The 21368-nt window shown below is 43.3% G+C and overlaps 1 protein-coding gene across 5 annotated transcripts in view; it reads left to right on the top strand.

The window, feature by feature from the left end:
- The window catches only part of TANK (TRAF family member associated NFKB activator), a 299318-nt gene that overhangs the window by 240091 nt on the left and 37859 nt on the right, over positions 1-21368 (top strand). For all 5 annotated transcript variants that reach the window (XM_085645450.1, XM_085645446.1, XM_085645448.1 and 2 more), the window contains one exon: positions 9928-10046. In XM_085645450.1, coding sequence (XP_085501576.1) covers positions 9928-10046 — 119 coding nt within the window. The remainder of the gene's footprint in view (positions 1-9927; positions 10047-21368) is intronic.

Below are 21368 nucleotides of genomic sequence, written 5' to 3'. Positions count from 1 at the left end.
TGTGTGAGGAACTGGCGTCGTTCTTCCACAATAAGATTATGACTATTTATTCTACTTTTCCCACTACGGATAAGCAGGCCGTGGCGTTAGACGGCATTTCAGGTAATTGGTCAGACTTTCGCCGGTTTGAGAAGGAAGCTTCCTTGATTGAATTAATGAAAGTCAAGTCTGGTTGCCCTTCTGATCCTTGCCCGGTGTCAAGAATTCCTGTCATACAAGGGAAACACGCCCTTATGTAAACAGGAGAGCTGTTACATAACTCAAGGGAAACACGCCCTTATGTAAACAGGAGAGCTGTTACATAACTCAAGGGAAACACGCCCTTATGTAAACAGGAGAGCTGTTACATAACTCAAGGGAAACACGCCCTTATGTAAACAGGAGAGCTGTTACATAACTCAAGGAAAACACGCCCTATAAAGGGAGGAACCGGGAGGTACAAGGCTGTCGGATATTGTGTTTACACCGACGTACCTGCTTCGTGAAGAACAGTGTTCCGGAGTGGTGCTCCAGTAAGGCAAGAACGGAGGTAGGTCGAGTCGTTACTCCCTGGGCCGTGTCTTGCCCCATCGTCACCTGTGAAGGACCCGGAAGCTCTACCGGTCAACCATTGAGCTTCACTTTTTGACTCGGCTGAGTCCAAGCGCAGTGGCGCTTTTGCTGGTTGGAGTCGTAACTCCCAGCCCGACCAGAGACACAGGGACTGCCAGCTGTAACGCACACCAGGAGGTGTTTGCCGCGTTACAGACTCGGAAGTCCACAGGATCGATCGAGCGGCTGCTCTCGGTTCAGACTTCTTGCTTGTGATTGGGGTATCGGTGACGCATCACCAGGAGGTGACTCCGCGTCCCGGTGCAGTCTGAGGAAGAGGTTGAGCGGCTGCTCCCTTCAGGTAGAGACCCCGGCTGGGTGTTTCCCTGACTCCTCGATTCTCCCCAACACTCTTCGTGCCCCTCACAGCCTACCGATTGGCATTGTCGGACATTTCATTTCTGCCCTCTGTTGGCATACGCCGGGATCGGCGTATATGCAGAGGACGGTTAGGACCATCCGTGCTGTGGGCTGGTAACGTACTTAGCCTGGAGGATTCCAGTGACTATAACTTTTGTTTGTTCGTTGTATTTTATTTGCCTTCATTAAAAGAACTAACCCTTCACAAGTGGTTGCGTCCTCATTGTGTCTGTTAATCGATCCTGAGACGTTCAGGGCGTTACACCCGGCCAGAGTTCTTAAACTCCTAGCCCCTGTAATTAATAACACTTTGAACAATCTCTGGAATACCTCCCTGGATACAGGAATCTTTCCAACTGACTGGAAGAAAGCCTTTGTTCGTCCTATCCTTAAAAAAGAGGATGCAGATCCGACAGAGCTGAAAAATTTCAGACCTATCTCTCTGCTCCCGGCCCCAGCAAAAATCTTGGAGAAAGAGGTCCAGAGGCAGCTTTCGGATTTTTTAGAATCCAATAATCACCTGCATGACTCTCAGTCGGGCTTTAGGGCAGGTTACAGCACCGAGACTGCTCTTCTAGAGGTGGCAGAGTCAATACGGGAAACAATGGATACAGGAAACTGCGGCATGCTCGTGCTGCTAGATCTTTCGGCGGCATTTGACATGGTCTCCCATAAGATCCTTCTGAATAGGCTCCACCTATTAGGAGTTACAGGGACCGTGTTACGCTGGTTTCGGTCGTTTCTGGAAGACAGATCACAACAAGTCTTTATCCATCCCCATGTCTCCAGCTTCAAGGCAATGCGACAAGGGGTCCCACAGGGCTCCGCATTGAGCCCGTCACTTTTTAATGTGTATTTGGCCCCTCTAGCATCTATTGTGGAAAGATCGGGTGTCCGTGTCGTCTCGTATGCTGACGACACTCAACTTATTTTTTCTTTCAAAGAGCAGAGCAAGAATGCCTTCACTAATTTCAGGCAGTGTCTTCGGAATATCTCATCTTGGATGACAGATAACTGCCTGAAACTTAATACTGATAAGACTGAGATACTATTTTTTAATCAGCCTCTCCCCCCTCAATCTGAGCTCTGGTGGCCAGTAGAATTAAACCCTCCTCCAATTCCGGTTAACTCAGCTAGGAATCTAGGTTTTAGGTTTGACACCCAACTGACAGGTAAGGCCCAAATATCGCACATCTCCTCTCAGTGCTTCTGCAAACTGAAGGCACTACGCAGATGTCTTCACTTCCTTCCTATGGATTGTAGGAAGACGGTGGTCTATGATCTCATCACTTCTCAGCTTGATTATGCCAACAGCCTCTTCATTGGTCTCCCTGACTACCTCATGAGGAGACTTCAACGGATCCAAAATGCAGCAGCCAGGCTAATTAGAAATGTGCCCATACAATTTCACATCACCCCTCATTTGCAAAGCCTTCATTGGCTGCCGGTGAGGAAGAGAGTGATGTTCAAGGTTCTTGTCTTAGCCCACAAAGCTCTGAGAGGTGTGCCAGCTCTATTTGAGGCATAGGCTCCAGAAATACCAGAACGCCAGAACTCTCAGATCCAAAAATCTGAACCTCCTGGTTATTCCGCGCTTTAGAAAAGCGAGGACGGGAGGGCGTGCTTTCTCCTTGAGAACGGCTACATTGTGGAATACTATGCCCAATTTCCTGCGTCAGATAAGGGCGTAACTACCTTTTAGTAAGGCCCTTAAAACGTGGTTGTTTGGCCTCCCTAGTACTGTCTAACCCTGTTGGCCTCTCTCTCGGTCCCCCTCAATGGATGGATGCTAGCGCCAGGACACCTCCGTTGGAGGTAGCTGTTGCGCTCTACAAATTGCTAATAATAATAATAATAATAATAATCGTTCTTTATCTCACTCCGCCACCCCAGTTCAGACATGGCCATATGCAAATCAGTCTGACTCTGTGCATCATGGGAACAGTCCAGCCTAAACTGCCAAGCCATGTCTTCCCTGGACCGGAAACAAGCATCCTGGGACCGGTTCCTGGCTAATCAGCCGTCATCAGCCAGGCTAGCTTGAATCCAGTGGCAAAGTGAGCAAGGGACCCACTTCTGGGCATACCCTGCCAACTTAGGGTGAACAAAGCAAAACCAAAGGGGATGATGGACGGAGTGTTGAACATTGCAAGCACTCACCCCCAGTCAACTGATCTGGGTTTAATGCCATATGTGGACTCTGCAGGTGGATCAAAAATACCATTGGGCCCAGCATCAGGGGAATCTCTGAACTGGTCCAGATATTGGAGGGAACTGCAAAAGACCCTCAGTGGTGGCTGACGGTCCACAAAAGGGTCAAAGCTTGATCACTCTCCCTTCGTATAACAGAGCTGACTGTAATGATGGAGGCTTCACTCATAGGCAGGAGCAACCATCTGTAGGAATTAGAGATCAAAGACTCTGGTCTCCGGTGGAGTCTCAGCTAGACAACAACTTATTAGAGTTGAGAGCAATCCGACTGGCAATGTAAGTCTTTCTTTCTACCTTCAAGGGTAGGCTAGTTTAGGAGTTCACGGGCAACACCACTGCCATGTGGTATTGCAGTAAGAAAGGGGGGGGGGGGCGTGGACCTTGTGTCAGGAGGCCCTGCATCTCTGGACATGGCTGGAATGTAAGGGCATTTCCCTGGTAGTTAAACATCTGGTGGGCTAACTGATCGCCAGAGCGGACAATGCGTAGCAAATCACGAATGGCATCTCCATCCGGAGATGGTGCAGAGTCTCTTCACAGATTTGAGAGAACCTTGGTTAGATCTATCCACCACCTACTCTAAAGGACAATATCAGCTCTGCGCATTAGGGTTTCAAAGGCTCCTCTAGCTCTGAGATGTTTTTCGTGTTGAGTGGAGCTCAGGCCTCCTGTATGCCTTTCTGCCGGTCACACCACTGCCCAGAGTTCTCAAGAACATAAGAAATGACCGAGGCCAAGTTGTTCTTCTTCTATATTGGGCACATAGATTATGGTATCCAGAACTCCTGAGCATTGGTCCTCTTGTCAGGCTGCCCCTTCGGGAGAATCTCCTGTCACAACAACAGGGCAGGGTGCTGCATCCAAACCTGCGCACCCTCCCCCTTCATTTGTGGAAATTAGGGGCGACAGTTGACAGTTTCTTGCCTCCTTCCTCAAATATATGATGTTATTTTGGCAGCCATGCATCCCTCAACCAAGACACTATATTCCTGCCATTGGGATACATTTGTGGATTGGTGTGCATCCAAACAGGTTCGACCCCCTTTCTCCACCTTTAACTGAAGTTTTTTTGTTTGTTCTCTCATTGGCCCGGCAAGACTTTGACATTTCAAGAAGAGGGGAGACTCCACAGAATCAACCGACTGGACCTAAAAAGAGCAATGTTCTTCTACATTTATCTTACCAGAGAGTTGATGGGCAATCAGCTTTTCATCGGGGGCAGACAAAGAGAAGGCCATGTCGAAACTGACCATCTCACAATGGATAGTGCTCTGCATTAAGATCAGCTAAGCGGTGGCCAAGAAGCAAACTTGTTGGCTTATTCCACCGGAGCCAAGTCTGCAACATGGGCGTCCATGCACATGTGTACCAAACACCCTTGCCTGGTCTGTTGTGATGGGCACTTGGAGGGATTTTGCTTGGGGATCTATTCTAAGTTGAGGAATCTGCGACCAGAAGTCTCTAGCAGATGAACAAGTTACTTACTTTCAGTAACGCATTATCTGGTAAAGACTATCTCTAGCTGTAGATTCCTTACTGACCCTCCCTCTCATCCCTTATGAGATTCTTACAATCTGCACACTAGTACATCAGTAATCTTCGTGACTTTGCACTTCTAGCGTGGAAAAGATACAAAAAGTAAGTAATGTCAGCGCCCTGGTGTGGTGCCCATATAGTCTTCCGGTGCAGACAATGCCAATGTGGTGCGGAATGTCACCATGTCGGGAAGAGGTCCCGCTAAAAAGGTTTTCGGAGCAAGTCTGACGCCTGGGTATAATTTCAAGGTATGAAATTTGCAGCTAGATAAGAGTTTCTGCCTGATAAGGCGATACCGAAGATAAGTTACTTGTTCATCTGGGTGTTTTGTGCAACTAGTGTTCACCTTCAATGTGAGTACTGTTCAAACACAGAGTACAGACTAATGCCACGGGTGGAACTGACTAATCCCACAAGTGTATCTTTGACTACAGAAGGTTTGTTTTTGGAAGCATAGGTCTGGGTATATGGATCTTCATATATGCACTGCTCTTGTTACATTGAGAAAGTTATGAACTGGGCACAGTTATCTACTGTCAATGAATGAAAAAACATGGCAGTGATATTTTGATTGACAGTCACCACTGGGAATATGATAAGCGCGGTATTAGACTCCTTGAAGTTTGTAATGAAGTCATTTTTGGAAACATGGGTAGAGGTTATTAAAGTCATTAAATGTACTAATGAGTGGAACACATTTGCTTTTGTCATGTCAGGACAGCTAGGAGGGGTAAGATTTATTTTTATATTGCATCGTATGAAAAAGGTAGTTTTGAAGGTTTGCTTTATTTCGGATTCAAAGGATTGGTTGTGAACTGATTAGTGAGCTATATTCTCAGTGGGACAGTTATTACTGTCTGTAAACCCCAACGAAGGTCCTGTCTGTGAACACCAGTGAAGCTCACAGTGATACCTACGTACAGTTTTCATCCTCCCAAGGAAGGCCAGGCAGAATGATTACATCAACCCTCAGAGCAATGTCTGAATTAGTAATAAATACCAGAATAATTGGATTGATCTATTAATGACAAATTATTTGTAATACAATGACACCTTAAATTCGTCCACTGGGAAGTGTCCTTTCTAGTTCCTGTGCGCTTCCTATGACCGCTTTTGCAAACATTTTGCAGCAGTATATTGTGCCCACTGCTATTGCTCAAGGGCCGCCATTAAGAGATGTTGAACAACAAACTAGAAAACACCTTTAATTTGTTCAAGTAAATTTAGGCAATATAACAATAGTAAATGCTTTTTATGCCAGATTGGTAAGAAGATCCTTTTTACCTGTTTACTCAGAATCTAAAGCCTTCTGAAATTTGTCACCTAGATTTGTGAGTCCATTTAAGGGTTGAAGCAATCCAACACCATAAAAGTTAATCTTTTCATCCCAATGAATGTTGCATCACTTTTTTGACAACTCATGGATTAGACAAGTGATGGGATGGGACCACAGAATCATTTGTTTACCTATCATGGTGAATTAATAGCAAGAATATGAAGTGGCTTAGGTTTTGGCATTCATGGACATTAGTACCAGTTAATCAATTGGAAAGCATATGTTCTTAAGTACCTAACATACGCCCCAAGTATTTCCAGATGAAAACAGTCCATTTCAACCCACATGGCTCCAACAGCAGATGATGATGTCACTAAATCAGATTCTTTGCTGGTGAAAGACCTATTTCTTGTCTTATTTTCCTGAGCTGTAGTCAGCTAGGACTTCCTCTTCTGAGATGCCTTGTGGATATGTTTGGCTGTGATGTCCTGCTGTGTTCATGATGGGACATGGGATGAATCCACGCTTCCTTTTGAGAGGAGAGGACATATTCTCAGATCATAGGTCATCAAAGCTCGATATATATCCAGTGATTGTTTACATATCAGGCATCACTTGTGTCCCAAAAGGCTGTGGCAGAGGGCAGAGAACCTCTCAGGTAGTGTATATAAATTAGAACATAGCATGTATGTAAATCTGTGGTTCTGTGCTAGTGAAGGCAGCCAGAACCAACCTACGCTTGCTCTCAGTTGCAAAATAACATTTCTTGTCTCCCAACAACAGCCAGCAGTATCTGTACATTGTCCAACTTATTTGATGGCTCTTAATAACTGTTATGCCTCCAGACTAAATGCTGAGATGTCAATACTCTCAATGTAGCCACCTTGTTAATCTCTAAGTTTCTTTTGCATGAGAACAGGAGATTGAGAAATGGAGAGAAGGGGGTGGAATTTTTGAGACAGAAAGACCAAACGCTTGTTGAGTTCTGAATGAAGATTGGAAGTGTAGATGGATGAATTATCTTCTTGAACATGCCTCTAGATACTGAACCTGAGAGGACCACAATAAATGGACCATCAACAGCATCTTGGAGAAATGAGCTAACGCTCTAGGTTAAAACAATTGTTGAATTACTCCTCCTTCAATAGCTACCATGCAGAATCAGATTAAAGTATACAATGATCAGTTGAGAACCTAGAACACCTGATGATTACTGCAGCGTGCGGAAGAACTCCGCGTCGGGGGAGAGTTTGAGCCTAAAGAAATTGGGGGATTTTCCTACAGGGATGGAAGCTACCTTCATGCCACCCTACTTTGTGTCCCCAAGACTGGGGATTCTGTACGTGTCCAAGACAAGTTTTCCCACAGACAAAATGCATTTGCCAAATGGTTGACTGATCTTAAGGTCATTTATGCTGGAGGTGATCTGTTGACCAGTTTAGAAACGGGTATAATTGCAATTGTGTTAGTACAGAATATCATTTACCCTACTGAGAACATTGGACTTTACCTTAGAAAATTAAAAAGTAACTCTACACTAGTTCACTTAGACAATTCCTTTCCTTTGCAACCAAATGAGCTAGGAGTAGCATTTTATAAAAGAGGGGCTATAAAATGAAGGGCCTTGTTTAAAGTTTGGCAGACGGGAAACTCCGTAACAGATGTGGTGGATGTCCCATCCAAGTTAGCCAATAGCACTAGTAATTAGGCAAATGGGATATCGGTCACATTTTGACAGAGGATTGTTAGATGCCACAGTAAAAACTCTAGGACAGGTGATCCTGGAGAAACTTGAACAGAAAATAATTCTTTCTTTTCAAAGGTTAAGTATGGTTTCTGCCCAGGCCTGGGCGCCATTTAACAGGCACTGAACGTATCCCTTATCCCGGGAAAGTACGTGAAGGCCAGGAGAGGTTTATTACATATGGCATTTTATGGACCTCTCCTGTACTTTTGACTTGGTGGATAGGGAAAAGTTGTGGTCTCTGATGGTGGTTGTGGGGTGAATCCGCAATTGTTGAACCTCATAAGGCGGTTACACTGTGATATCACCACCACGGTCCGCTACACTCAACAAGGCGTTTGTACCTAACCTATAAAGGTAGCCAGAGGGGTCAGGCAGGGTTATATAATGCCACCTTTCCTGTTTCTACTTTTCATGAATTCCCTAGACAAAGCCCTGAGATTATGTCACAATGATACCCCTAGAAATGCCTCTTGACCAGTCCCAGTTCTTTTATATGCGGATGGCGCAGTTTTAATCTCACAAACAGGTGGCCTCCAGAAACTTTTAAATGGTTTTAAAAGTTTTATGACAAACCTGAGTTTAAAAACAAATAATTACAAATCGTTTATTTTAATTTGTGGTCCCAAAAATACCAAAACAAAATCTTTCTTCATTGGTGAGACTCCGATCACAAAGGTCGTCCACTATAATTATTATTTAGGCATCCTGTTCGAGGCAAATCTGTCATGGAGCGGCATGACTAGTCAGAGAATACAGAAAATGGGAGTAGTGATTGGCCCTATTTTTAGATTCGCAAAAAAACTGGGCCGCAAGCTAATTAAAGAGATGGTCCCGCTATATAAGTCTAAATGTCTGGGTGTGGGATCACAAAATAGCACCTACAATGCAGTCCTTTGAAAAAAAAAAGTTCCTGGCTATCCAAAAACGACCCCAAGATATATCTCCATGAATTGTCTATGGGCTGTTTAGAAGACCCCGCCCCCACTCTGGGTTAAAATATGGTCTACCCCACAAGCAGGTTTCTCAAGAGACATTCTGGGCGACTGCCTGAAATTGGACAACATATGCTCTATCCCTTGGCTGGCATATGTCAAGAAAATCTTTAATGACATAGGCTTGATCAACCTTTTTGATTTTCCAGATTCCATTGGGACCCAAATTAAGACCATAGTTAAGGAATTTTTTGTAATGATAAATGAAGAGATTAGAATCGCAAGGGCAAGTCGTTTAACCTCAGTTCTTAACTATTTGCCTATTTCCACAATGCATGGGACAGAGCAGTATTTAACCTGGGTAGAAAAACTAGAACATCGATTTTATCTCACGAGGTTCAGGTTACATACAATTAATTGTTTTGGTTGCTTTCCCTAACTCTGGCTCCTGGTTTGAATCTCTTCCGGTTTTCCCATGTAATAACTTCTCATCACAAATGACAGCGCACTTTATACTTTTTGCAGTTTATATAGTAGCTTGAGAACACGCTTCTCTGTCCTCAACTATATTTTAAAACTGAGGAGGAGGTATGCTTTATAAGGATACTTATTTGAGCTCTGATGAGACTGATAATAGTTTTAAATGGGCACTAATCACTGGAGGTGCCAATACTGTAATTGTTTTTATAATTGGCCAAATGTTTACATAGATTATATTTAATGATGTTTGAAATCCGTTTTAATTTGATGGTGTGAAGCCTTTTAATAATCTCTGAATTCGAAAAACGAAATGATGTATAATGCATTTTACTTCTGTGTTTTTATGGTCATTGCTATGACTGAATAAAGACTATTGAACTGAAGTGACAGAGGATCCTGAACACCAAACTTTAAATAAGGGCCTAAGTCATTCCTTCATAAAGAAGCAGGAGCAGTGTTTCCACATTTACATGAATTTCTTGACCCACCTCACCTGTAACTTGTACATTTCATGCAATACACTCTTCTCACAAATCATTAATGTTACATCACACAACTTACCCTGCATGCTTTTATAGACACATCAAAATATTTCTGTCAGGTGGTTATATTGATGGTATTTATATGTAATCAAGCTCTTTATAGCTATGCTTGTTAAATATTCAGCATATTTACATCTGATGCTTGCCAGATAATCATGTTTACAGCTGATCCTTGACACAAGCAGGCTCTTAATAAAAGTCGAGCCATTGTATTTTAAAGTTGTCGTCTTATTATATTTTAAAACACTTTAGAGATGACGTAGAAAAGATCTTCTCTGAGATGACGAAGGAGTTTCATCAAATATGCAAGTTGACAAGAGAGCAAACCGACCGACTGCACAAATTCAACCAGAGGAAATACACTGCTGCAGGTAAGGCTGAACTTTGGTTTGAGTATTTAGACTTCGCCAAACCTGAGTGTATGTTGACTATTCTATCATCTATCATTACCTCCTCTGTCTTTCCTCTTAGGAAGACATACAGTATAATGCCTCTTTACAGAGTATTGTGCAAACACGTTTCATTACATGCCAAATTATTATAGTAACAAAAAAAGTGAATGGCATGTAATTAGAAATTTTGGCAGCAATCATTTGAAACTTTTGCTGTTACGTTCAGTAGGCAGGGCAGCACACCTGGCTGTTACTGTTGGATTTCATGGCTGGAGAGACTTAAGTTTTAGTGTTCTGGATGTTGTAACATTTTGTCGGTTTTCCTCATGGATCTATACTGTTACAATGTATCCTCATAGTTGAAGAAACTGAATCCCCAGTTAATGACTAAAGGAAACTAGTAACCTTCTGTACATCCTCCTTACTGCTGCATGTGTACTGCTCCAGACTGTGTGCAAGTTGGAAGTATTTAGAACTAAAGATTGCAGGCATGCACTTTCACATTTAATGTGTATTCTTTGTTATTTATGTGGTAGATATTTAACAGTGCAGAAAAGCCTCCCCCCCACCTCTAGTGAATAGAGTAGTGTAGTAGTAGTAGTAGTTCCGTCATTCCTTTTCACAATAGTTAAGTGTGGTAGTTGGGTGTTAAAACATTTAGAACTTTTCTGGGTTGATTGTAGTTTAACACCTTTGAAATCGCCTTCTCTGCCTCTTGCCTTGAAACACCCATCTTCCCACTCTAAACCGTACACCTATGACTGCGGAAAAGTTGTCATACAAGCAGACTACCCACAGTCGTAATTTCCACCTACAGGTATAAATGTATGTAGTTCCTGGTTTTATAAATCAGAGTCTGTCTTCGGCACATGCAAATGACAGCTTTTATACACCTGATTTACATTGAATTGTGCACATCTTTGTAGCTCCTTTTTTAAAATCGTTACTCTTATCAAACTAAGATCTATCAAACTGGACACCCACAAGAAATCCACATAATCTCTGAAATAAATAATTAAGTCCCTGAAAAATTGGATATCATCACATAAGTAGTGAAAGAGTGGGAAAATCACAGACAAAATCAAGAGTGAACTCTGCAAGGCTCTCTGAAGAGTGTCTACAAGGATACTGTAGATAAGGTCTCTCCTTCCTAAAAGGTAATGGGAATATATTCCAGTTACTCTGTAATTTGAAAGGGGGCTCAACACAATAATTTAGGCACATTCTCAACCTTAACACACCAAACAAATGGATAAATTAGGTAAACAAATTAAGTATTAGCCCTACATCAGATATACCCTTAACTGCATCAAGGGGACTAAATGTAGGATATAGATGAACAGGCATAATTCAGTATCAAAGAAATGTTGCAAATTCCTGAGTTTTATAGTGAACAACATTCCTTACAAATGGAAATACTTCTTTTCAAAATGCTTGGTATGGTTTCTACACGCCTCCAGAAGAGTATATCTTTATGTTTCCTTTTGTGGACAATTGGCTCCTGTAAGCGTCTATATCTCAAGATGTTCAACAACACTTCTGGATGACCGTGTCCATCCTACAGCACATGGGTCTAAGGATAAATCAAGCGAAATCTGCATCAGTCCCAGTCCAAAAGATTCACTATCTGGGAGCGCTCTTAGATACACAATCAGCGTGTATTCTTAATAGGAAAGCCTTCTTCTATTGTCTGAACTGTAACAATCTCATGAAGACTTTGTCTGATAACTTGTCAGATCCATTCCCTGTTTGGGTCCACAGCATTTTACATCTTCCTAGTCCTTCATGATTGACTTTGGATGAGACCATCCTTGCAGTTTCGAGATGTGAGTGGTGCCAATTCTCATGCAGCTCACAGAAGCTATAGTCCAATCGAACCCCTGATGATTCAATCCAGAGAATCTGCTGAAACGGGTCCTTTTTTCTAGGATACACCTTCATGTACTATAATGAGTAAGGCCTCCCTTCATGAATGCAGAACACTCATGGGATATGTACAGATTTAAGGAAAAGCCAGATGTCAGAAAAGGAAATGTAACATATCATTCTCCTGGAACTTTGAATGCTCCTGGCTCTCAAATGTTTCCTTTCAGCTGTCAAGTGAAACTCTCTTTTGATCCAGACAGACAACACAGTAACAGCGTATTACCTGAACTAACATGGAGGACCTCGATCTAGAGTTCTGTCTCTCAAAGCTCGGGTTATGTGGAAGTGCTGGATTATCAGGTATCTCTACATCACGAAAGTCCCTCTCCAAGGAGTTCAAAACTCAGAACACTCAGCAGGAACTTTTCAAGCATATCATGAGTGGGTAAAAAATAAAAAAGGGCGACAGGATTGTTATACCTGGTAGCCTTAGGTTGGTCTTTCACCAATCATTTTGCCGTACTCCTCCTGATTTTGCAGAAATTAGTTTTTGTTGACCGTAGGACTCTGCACACTTTACCACTGCTAATCAGTGCTAAAGAGTTTGTGGTCTCTCCCTCAAATATGATGAAATTAGTTACACCCAATTGGTACATTTAATTTACATGTAAGTCTCTAGTAGAGTGGTAATCCCTGTCGCCAGGGCCTGTAAATGAAATGCTACTAGTGGGCCTGCAGCACTGATTGTGCCACCTGCTTACGTAGTTCTTTATACATGTCTCATACTTGTCATTGCAACCAGTATGTGCAATTTTAAACTGCCAATTCGACCTGGCAAACTAAAAGCTTTTGCTAGGCCTTAACCTTTCCTTTTTATGTTGAGTTAAATGTTTTTGTGAAGCACAACAATTACCCAGAGGCATCTAGGCGCTGCAATGATATGGAGAGATGCTAGCCCATCAATTGTTAAAAAGCCAGGTTTTAAGAGCCTTTCTAAAAGACAGTAGATCAGGCAGTGACTTGAAGTGCAGGGGGCTAGAGCTCCAGAGTTTCAAGGCCCCTACCAAAAAACGTCGTCCACCCCAGGAGGAAAGCTTAAATTTAGGGACAACAATATTCCTGGTATTGCTGGAAAGGAACATCTGCTCTGGTTGGTATCATGTAAGCCTGTCTTTAAGGAATTTCGGGCCTGAATTCTGTAAGGCCCTGAAGGTGATACACAGGGCTTTAAATCTCACTCTTTGTTTGACCGGGAGCCAATGAAGATTCTGTAGAGCGTGCTTAGCCGAAATTTAGGGATTCCCTGTAACAACCTAGCTGCTGCGTTTTGGAGGGCTTGGAGTTTGTTGGCATACCGCAATTGCAGATTAAGATATAAGCCGGTGCAATAGTCAAGTTTTGATAAAGCCAGGGCAGTTAACACTGTTTTTCGATGAGTAGGAGTAATGTAAGGCAGAATCTTCTTGACTATCTTAAGTGTGTAGAAGGATGCAGATATAGTCACATTCACTTGGTCTCCGAAAGCAAGCTTGTTATTCATTAGGATGCCTAAATTATTTATCTTGCTGGCTGGTGGTGGTATGGATCCTAACTCCAGTGGCCAACAGGAAGGCGTCCAGAAGCAAGAATCTTTCCGGAAGAGAAGAATTTTTCTTGTGGAATTTAATTTTAGATCATTTTTGTCCATTCAATCGCTAATAGCTAGCACACAGTTGTGGAACTTATGACAGCTGCAGTTGATTGAGTCGGAGAAGGAAACTACGATTTGAATATCATTGGCATAAGAGGTTAAAGAGAAGCTGAATGACTTCATCAGAACTGCCAAGGGAGTGACATAAATGTTGAGCAATGTCTGGCCTAAACAGGACCCCTGGTATATTCCACAAGGCAGGACAAAGGGTTCGTACTCCAATTCCTTCAAGGATTCCATCTGTTCCCTTCCACCTAGGAAGGAGCGCAGGAGGGACAGGGCGGGACCGTTGATACCAATGCTATTGAGGTGGTCAACCAACAGACTGTGGTTGACTGTATTGAATACTGCTGATAAATCTAAAAGAATAAGAGCGGCAAGCCCACTATTGTCTAACATAAACCTGGTTTCCTCAGTGGCCATTATCAGCATGGTGTCCATGCTATGACAGCTCCTGAAACCGAACTGTGTATGGCCCAGAAGCTCCTGTGTGTGTATAAAAGTAGCCAGTTGCTGATTTAAGGCTTTTTCAATAATCTTTGCAAGAAAAGGTCCGTGGAAATGGGCTAATAACTATTGGGGTTACTGGGGTCTAGGCTTCTTGGATGGGGAGTATGGTTACTTTTTTCGATTGAGTAGGAAACTGCTCCGTTGTGATCATCTTGTTAAAGATTGCAGTGAAATGGTTTGCAATAACCCCAGGGGCTAAGTGCATGATGGTAGCAGGGCAGGGGTCATGCGGTGAAACCAGCTTAATGGCTTTGATCAGGTCAATCACATTATTGTAAAGGCTTGGCCTATTTTCCTCAGCTAACAGAGTAGAGAATAGAGAAAACTTCCTGAAGATCTGTTCAACTTTGTTTTGGAAGTGAGTTGCCAGAGTATTACAAAAAGAAGAGCTGACATTTGATATACAGTTAGAAGGCTTCTTCACTGTCATAGATAATTCTTTCCGTGTTTTTTGGTGACACTACTTCCTGGATAAAAAAACAAGATTTTTATTCCCTTATCACCTTTTAGGCTGCGATATCCTGTTTCTATATATTTCACTTTCTCTGACAGACTGCAGTCATTTCTCCGTAGCCTTTCTTGCTTCCTACAAATGTGTTTTTGATGTTTCAGTCTTTCGGAAAACCATTTAGCCGAAGGTTTGCATAAGTGGTGACTAATTGTGTTAGCAGTACTTAATGTATGGGCCAAGGAACAAAGCCAATTTGAGAACTTGGTACAAGATCTTCAACCAGTTTGGGCTATGAGTCAAATAGGAGCTGGTTAAACAGGCCGGGTTAAATTTTGGACCATTGACGGTATATTTGTAAAGAGCTAGATCGAGTGCGAACTTGCCTATCTTGAGTGACTTTTATGTTGAATAAGATAGAGTAGTGAACTGACCAGCACAATGGTAGAACATCCACGATAGTCAACGGAGAGCTATGGTTGAAGACCCCATCCAGCATAGGGCCCACACAATGAGTGAGAACCTCCACCAGTTGCTCACAGCCAAGACACGACATGGTGTCCACTAAAATCTCAGTATTGTTATCAGAGTGTACCTCCAAGTGGAAAATAGTCTCCTAGCAGCATGAAATTTAATGAAAGCAGGCCAGACTCTAATTGGGATGTGACCTCATGATTAAAGATATTTCTCGGTCTGGGCGGGCGGTAGATTAGCATTCCATTCAATGACTGAGTTTTGGACAGTTCAAAATTAAAAGATAATGCTTCGTACACCCCAGATGGTGTTATTTGGAAGTTTACAGAAAGAGTTTCTCGATATACTAACGCAGGGCTGCCGCATCTCTCATGTGTCCTATCGGCACTAAAAACTCAAATAGCCGTGTGGGACTGCTAACACCAAGTCTGGGCCTGAAGTAGGTTCTGCTTTGTTTCTGAGATAAGGACTATATCCGGCTTGTGATGTTTGACAAAAAGGGCTAATTCAATTTTGTGTTTGAAAAGTGACCTTGCATTTAAGAGGGCGGTCGCACACATACCGTAATTAGAGCAACCTTTCTCCAGTGACAGAAAAACAGTGCTGTGGCAATACAACTTTTTCCACAGCTTGCTGCAGCACTGGCAAGTTGGATTGGGGGTGGGCCGTACCATCTGGATTAACTCTCATGCAATTGGGGCTCTTACCTTCAGTGTTCAATGCTAGCTAGGCCTCACGAGTATAACATCTCCTAAGGGAGGCATTTGTCTTAAAACGGGCAGGAGATATGACTCTAGGCGTCGTCCGGGTGCAGATGGGATTACCGTAGTCGGGCCTTTGCCGCGGATGTGCTGACCATGTTGTTAAATAGTCTACCATTGAGGGGGGTATCCAAGGGGGTGTGGCCAAGTCTGCCACTATTCAGCCTGTGGCCAAAACATTGGGAAAAGTAGAACACTAACCCTAGGGTCCAGCAAACCCGCTTATCATCAACAGGCTCCCCTGGAGCAGATAAGGTACTGGTAAATCAAATTAAAACTAAAGGAAACGTGAGGAAAGCAATCCATAAAACGAATATAAGGGCATAAGACCTGCTAAAAAGATGGCACCCAGTCGCTATTCAGAGTGTGGCTGAAAACAGTCAACAAAGTAGAACACAACCCAGGGTCCAGCAACACTGCAACAGGCTCCCTTTTAGGAAATTAAATACTGGTAAATCAAATTATTACTAAATCAAATGTGAGGAAAGCAAATCATAAAACTAATAAAAGGGCATAAGACCTGCTAAAAAGTTGGCACCCACTACTACTAATGCATATAAGTCACCCTTAGGGTTGACCTTAGACAGCCCATAGACCATGGTGCAGTGTGTGTGTAAAAAGTTGGACATGTACTTTTAACTTTTAGATATTCTGGTGGTTAAAAACATTGGTCTTTCACTATTGCAAGGCCTGCTTCACCATAGGATAACATTGGGTTACCTTATTACTAGGGGTGGGCGGAATTTGCGTAATCGCGTTACGCAAATCTCCGCGAAATGGTAAAAAATCTCAGCGAACATGCAGAAATTCCGCGAACACGCGGAATTGCTTGTTCGCGATACTTTTTTCCTGTTCGCGATCACTGTTTGCATGCTCGGGGTGAAATATCTCGCGAACACGCATATTGAGAACGCGAACAAGCTAAAAATTTCGCGAAGTTGCGGAACGCATATTTTTGGGCAATTTCGCTTTCTCCGCGGAACGCGAAATTACCCAAATTCCGCAAATTCCGCGAACGGAACGGAATTTACCGCCCAGGCCTACTTATTACATTTATTAAATGACAACTTTCAATTGGGAGCATGTAGGAAAGTCGAGTTTGGTCTCTCAAGAATTGTAATTTAAAGCCCTCTTCAATGGCAAAGTTGGATTTTAAGTTACAATTCTAAAAATATCACTTTAAGAAAACTGGCATTTTCTTGTCCTAACCATTTAGTACCTGAAGCCTGTACCCTGGGTCACATGACTTGGTTTAGCTGGCAGTTGGTTGGTTGTGCATTATTCCCAGACAGTGAGACAATGAGAGAATAAATGTCAGTATGAAGGGGAGGAGCTGTCACCCATCACACTTACACATCACAAAGCAGGCTTAGAAAAATCATTTAAATGTTACCAGACCTGCGGGTCTAGTGACTTAAATAATCTACTCGACCTAACTTTAATGCTCTTGACCCATGAACTGGTTTCAAATTATGTGATCTTAGGCAAAAATTCGAATTCACTGAGCTGCCACTTCCTTTCTTATCACATATATCACCTTCAAATATATTTGTTCAGCATGTCTGCTGTACAGAAAACTCTTGTTTGATTTTATAGACTAAACATTTGCTCTGTAAATAATAAACATCTAGCCGCATACAGGATACACATGACCCCTGACTTGCCTCTTATCCCATTCACAGCATTGTCATCAAGGCAGGGGCAAGAATGTTTAAAACCTACAACTTTTAATAATAATGAAACTAAAGCATGAAGTGGTAGCACACTGTCAATTGCAATCACCACATGTTCCATTGAAATTAACACAAAATGTACAAGTTACGTGAATTTACTGAGAAAACATATAGGGCCTCATGTAGGTAGCGAAATACCGGTCGGTAACGGCCGAAATTCGGTAAATATGCCGTTACCGACCGGTATTCAGACAAGTGAGATGTAGGAGTCCAAAAACCACTGTTCGGTAAATATGAGGCGGTAAAAACCGAGTCATAGTTACCGAATACATAATTAACGAATCGGTAAATATGAAGTGGTAAATATGAAGTGGAAAAAATGAAAATGACATGTAGGAGCACTCGGTAATTAAGAAATCCAAGAAAATCGGTAAATAAGAGTCGGTAATTAACACGGATTGAAAGCAGGTGGTAACCAACAACAGTGCAGCTAAGCAATCCCAAAATGCAACAGCGTGGACACCCTGGCAGCCATGTACGTCATTGCAAGGCGCCTACGGCAACAGGCAGCAGGACTGAGGGTTTGGCGACGGAAGGAACGCATCCACAGACAGCGCATCACACTATTCCAGCTGACTGATGCAGAGATACATGACAGGTACAGGCTACACCCCGAAACCATCATGGACTCAATCAGGGACCCGCACCCACTCCTGGACCAGCCAATAAGAAGGGCGCACGCCATACCCCCACATGTGCAGGTGCTCTGCAGCCCACATCTGCTGGCATCCGGCATTTCTCAGGTGGTGACAGCTGCGGTGGGTGGTGTATCCCAGAGTTGCCTGTCCCGTTCCTTCAGGAATTTCTACCACCATTATATTGGCAGCATTGATGGGACACACATCCCACTCTGTCCACCAGCTGACACAGAGCACATCTACAGGATCAGGAAGTCCACCCACTCCATCAATGTGCACACCGAATGGAATGATGTTGTGAATGGTCCCGTGGGTGGTAGAACCAAAAGGTGCGCGCATGCTATTGACAACGAGGTCTGCAAGTTGTCGCACAGTGAGGCGGCTTCCAGACTGAGAGCTATTGACCAACCACACATGGAGAAGGCCTAAGCCGTTATAGATATTAGCTCTAGCACTCTCACTTCAAGGATTCATACATGAGACAATAGGCACATGCAAGTACACGGCGCATGCAATGTACAAGGCCCGATTTTGGCGTGCGTCCTACGAGGTATCCCAGTGCCTGTGATTACACCTTCTTTCACTGCGCTTGCAAACGGTATTCATTTAATTATGATTAATGAAGTGTGCTGCGGGATGTGAGTGGTAATCCCGTACATAACTGTCTCGCATGAAGTTGTCTGCTGCTATACTGTTCTTTTTCCACCCCCGCATGGGCGGCGGGATGTTTCCATCTGGCCTTCGATTCCAACCTTGAAAGCAGAGTGCAACAAGTTGAGCAGAATAGAGCGCCATTGTCCTACAAAGAGGTGCCTTTGACTTCCTCTCGTGAAATATTTGTCCTTCACGTTGCTACAACGCGCACTGAGGAACAGGCGCCTCTGAATACTGACCTCCCCCTGCATTTCTGCTCTTTGATCCAAAGTATTATCAATGTCTCGTCCACGACCGGCCTGGCTCAATATTTTTTTTAACATGTGGGGCTCGGGTCTCGTGACCTCTTTCCAAGCTATTTTTGGTGTAATTCCGGCATTTGTTCATTCACTGTTCTCGAGCATCTTTGGAGGTGTTCCGCTGCTACTGGCGCTGGTGGCAGGTGTGCTGCTTTTACTCTTCATACTCCGGAATGCCTGCTCCTTCTGTGCCACACGAGCACCTGTCCCGTCTGTATCTTCTTCGTGATAGGATGCTTGACTTCTATGGTACTTTGCCATTGGCGACTTTGAGCCTGGCTTATGGATTATCCTTCAGGTATTCCTACTTCACCTGCGTACAACCTGTATTACACTGCCTGGATTGTCCCTTTGAATGGCCCCTGGATTTGTGCTTGACCAACATGGTGTCTCCGGTGCCGGATTTCGATCGACTGATGCGGCCCTTAGTGTCTCACGAGTTGGCCTGTTCTGGTGTCCGGATCATGGCGTGTGGAGCGGCGCATGGTATCCTGGGTAATTGGGACATCTCAGCGGCAGCCTACGACTTCTTGTCCATGAGCTATTTGGAGGAACATTCCGGGTGCCCTCTGATTGTGCTGGAGGCTCCGTTGGTTGGAGAACACGTATGTTCCTTTTCTTTACTCAATTGGATGGCTGAAACTTTTAGTGGCCCTGGAAACGATTGCTTGTTGGAAGCCGTGGCCACATATGCTGCCTATACATTCATGGATTAACTGGATTGTCGTCCATTGCGCCTGTGCTACTGGACAGCACCCTGGCGCAACATTTATTTCTTTCATTTCTCGTTTTTCTCTTCCTGATGGTCTGCTTGAGTTTTTTACTATACTTGCATTGTGTTGTTTGGAATTGTATGCTGCAATTAATTTGACTGTAGGACTTTGGCGCTGCATTGGTTACGCCCTGTTCTGCTCTGACGAAACTGAACTCTGCGTCCTCTCTTTTCTTGCCTATTACATGTTGCTTCGCTCAAGGGGGCGTGTAGTGAGTTCTCCCTGAATACGTACATGCATTGTTCAGTTGACATAACCACGTTGAATGTTATGTAGCCATATTTGTGTGTTTGCACACGACACTGCGTTTACATGTTCTTTCTTGAATAAACTGCTGACTCGAGACTTCCTTCAGACGAGTGCATTCTGTTGTTCCCATCCCAGTCTCTGCGCAGCGACCTTGGTCTGTACATGCTGTGACACACAGTCTGGAATGTTACACAATGCATGTTTTCCACTCTAGGTTGTTCGACCCACGATTTAGCCATGGCACACGCGCAGCTGCACATACCTGACAGTTGGTGCTTTTCATAGCTCAGACATCATGTTTATTATTCAGACCGAAGTCGAGCCTTCCTGCGAGGAGACTCCTGATGCTCCTGTGATGTGTTTCACTAAGCTGATCTTTGTGGTATGGGGTCCCCTATTCAAGCCTGTGAGACCTTCTGTAATGACATGATTGTGATATTGGCTACTTAGTTAAGGGTAGGTGGTAGTATCCTCGGTATTTTCCGATTCGCTAAATACCACCTCGGTATTTACCGATTCGGTGGATTCCACCTCGGTATTTACCGATTCGGTGGATACCACCTCGGTATTTACCGATTCGGTGAATTCCGATTCGTATTTACCGACTGTTACCGAATCGGTAACTGTTACCGAATTTTTACCTACATGTAACTTACCGGTTCTAATTTACCGATTCGGTACGGCTCGGTATTTATGAACCGGTAAAATTTATTTACCTACATGAGGCCCATAGTGTACAAACAGTAATGTTTGAAAATCAACTTTCTGCAAGTATTTGTCGTTTGCACATCACCAAGTAAAGTGTTCTGATTTGTTTTGCCCTTATTTAGCATCCCTTATATGAATTGCAAAAAAAAAAGTGCTTTTGTAATTCCTGATATATTTTAGAAATATTTGTACTATTTATTTAAATGTTATGTATTAGAAAGAAAACCTGACATCCTACAGCTTTCACAATTATTGTCAGACAGCACACTTTACAAAATCCTCTAACTGCAGTAAGAGAAATTAAAATAAACACCATTGTCCAGGACAAGATAAGCAGCAATTAGTACAAAGACAAACTGACATTTGACCTCTATCCTTCAACAGACCACAAATGTGTCAAGATAAAAACAAGATTTAAAGGCATCTTTATTGCTCATTCACTTTCTGAATGAACAGAACACCTGTTCCTTTCCAGGTCGAGTTCACTCGCCAGAACGG

The sequence above is a fragment of the Triturus cristatus genome, chromosome 3_1 (genome assembly GCF_964204655.1).
Source record: "Triturus cristatus chromosome 3_1, aTriCri1.1, whole genome shotgun sequence".
In the NCBI taxonomy this organism is placed as follows: domain Eukaryota; kingdom Metazoa; phylum Chordata; class Amphibia; order Caudata; family Salamandridae; genus Triturus; species Triturus cristatus.
The sequence above is the reverse complement of the archived record's forward strand: the minus strand, read 5'-3'. Positions and strand labels throughout refer to the sequence as shown.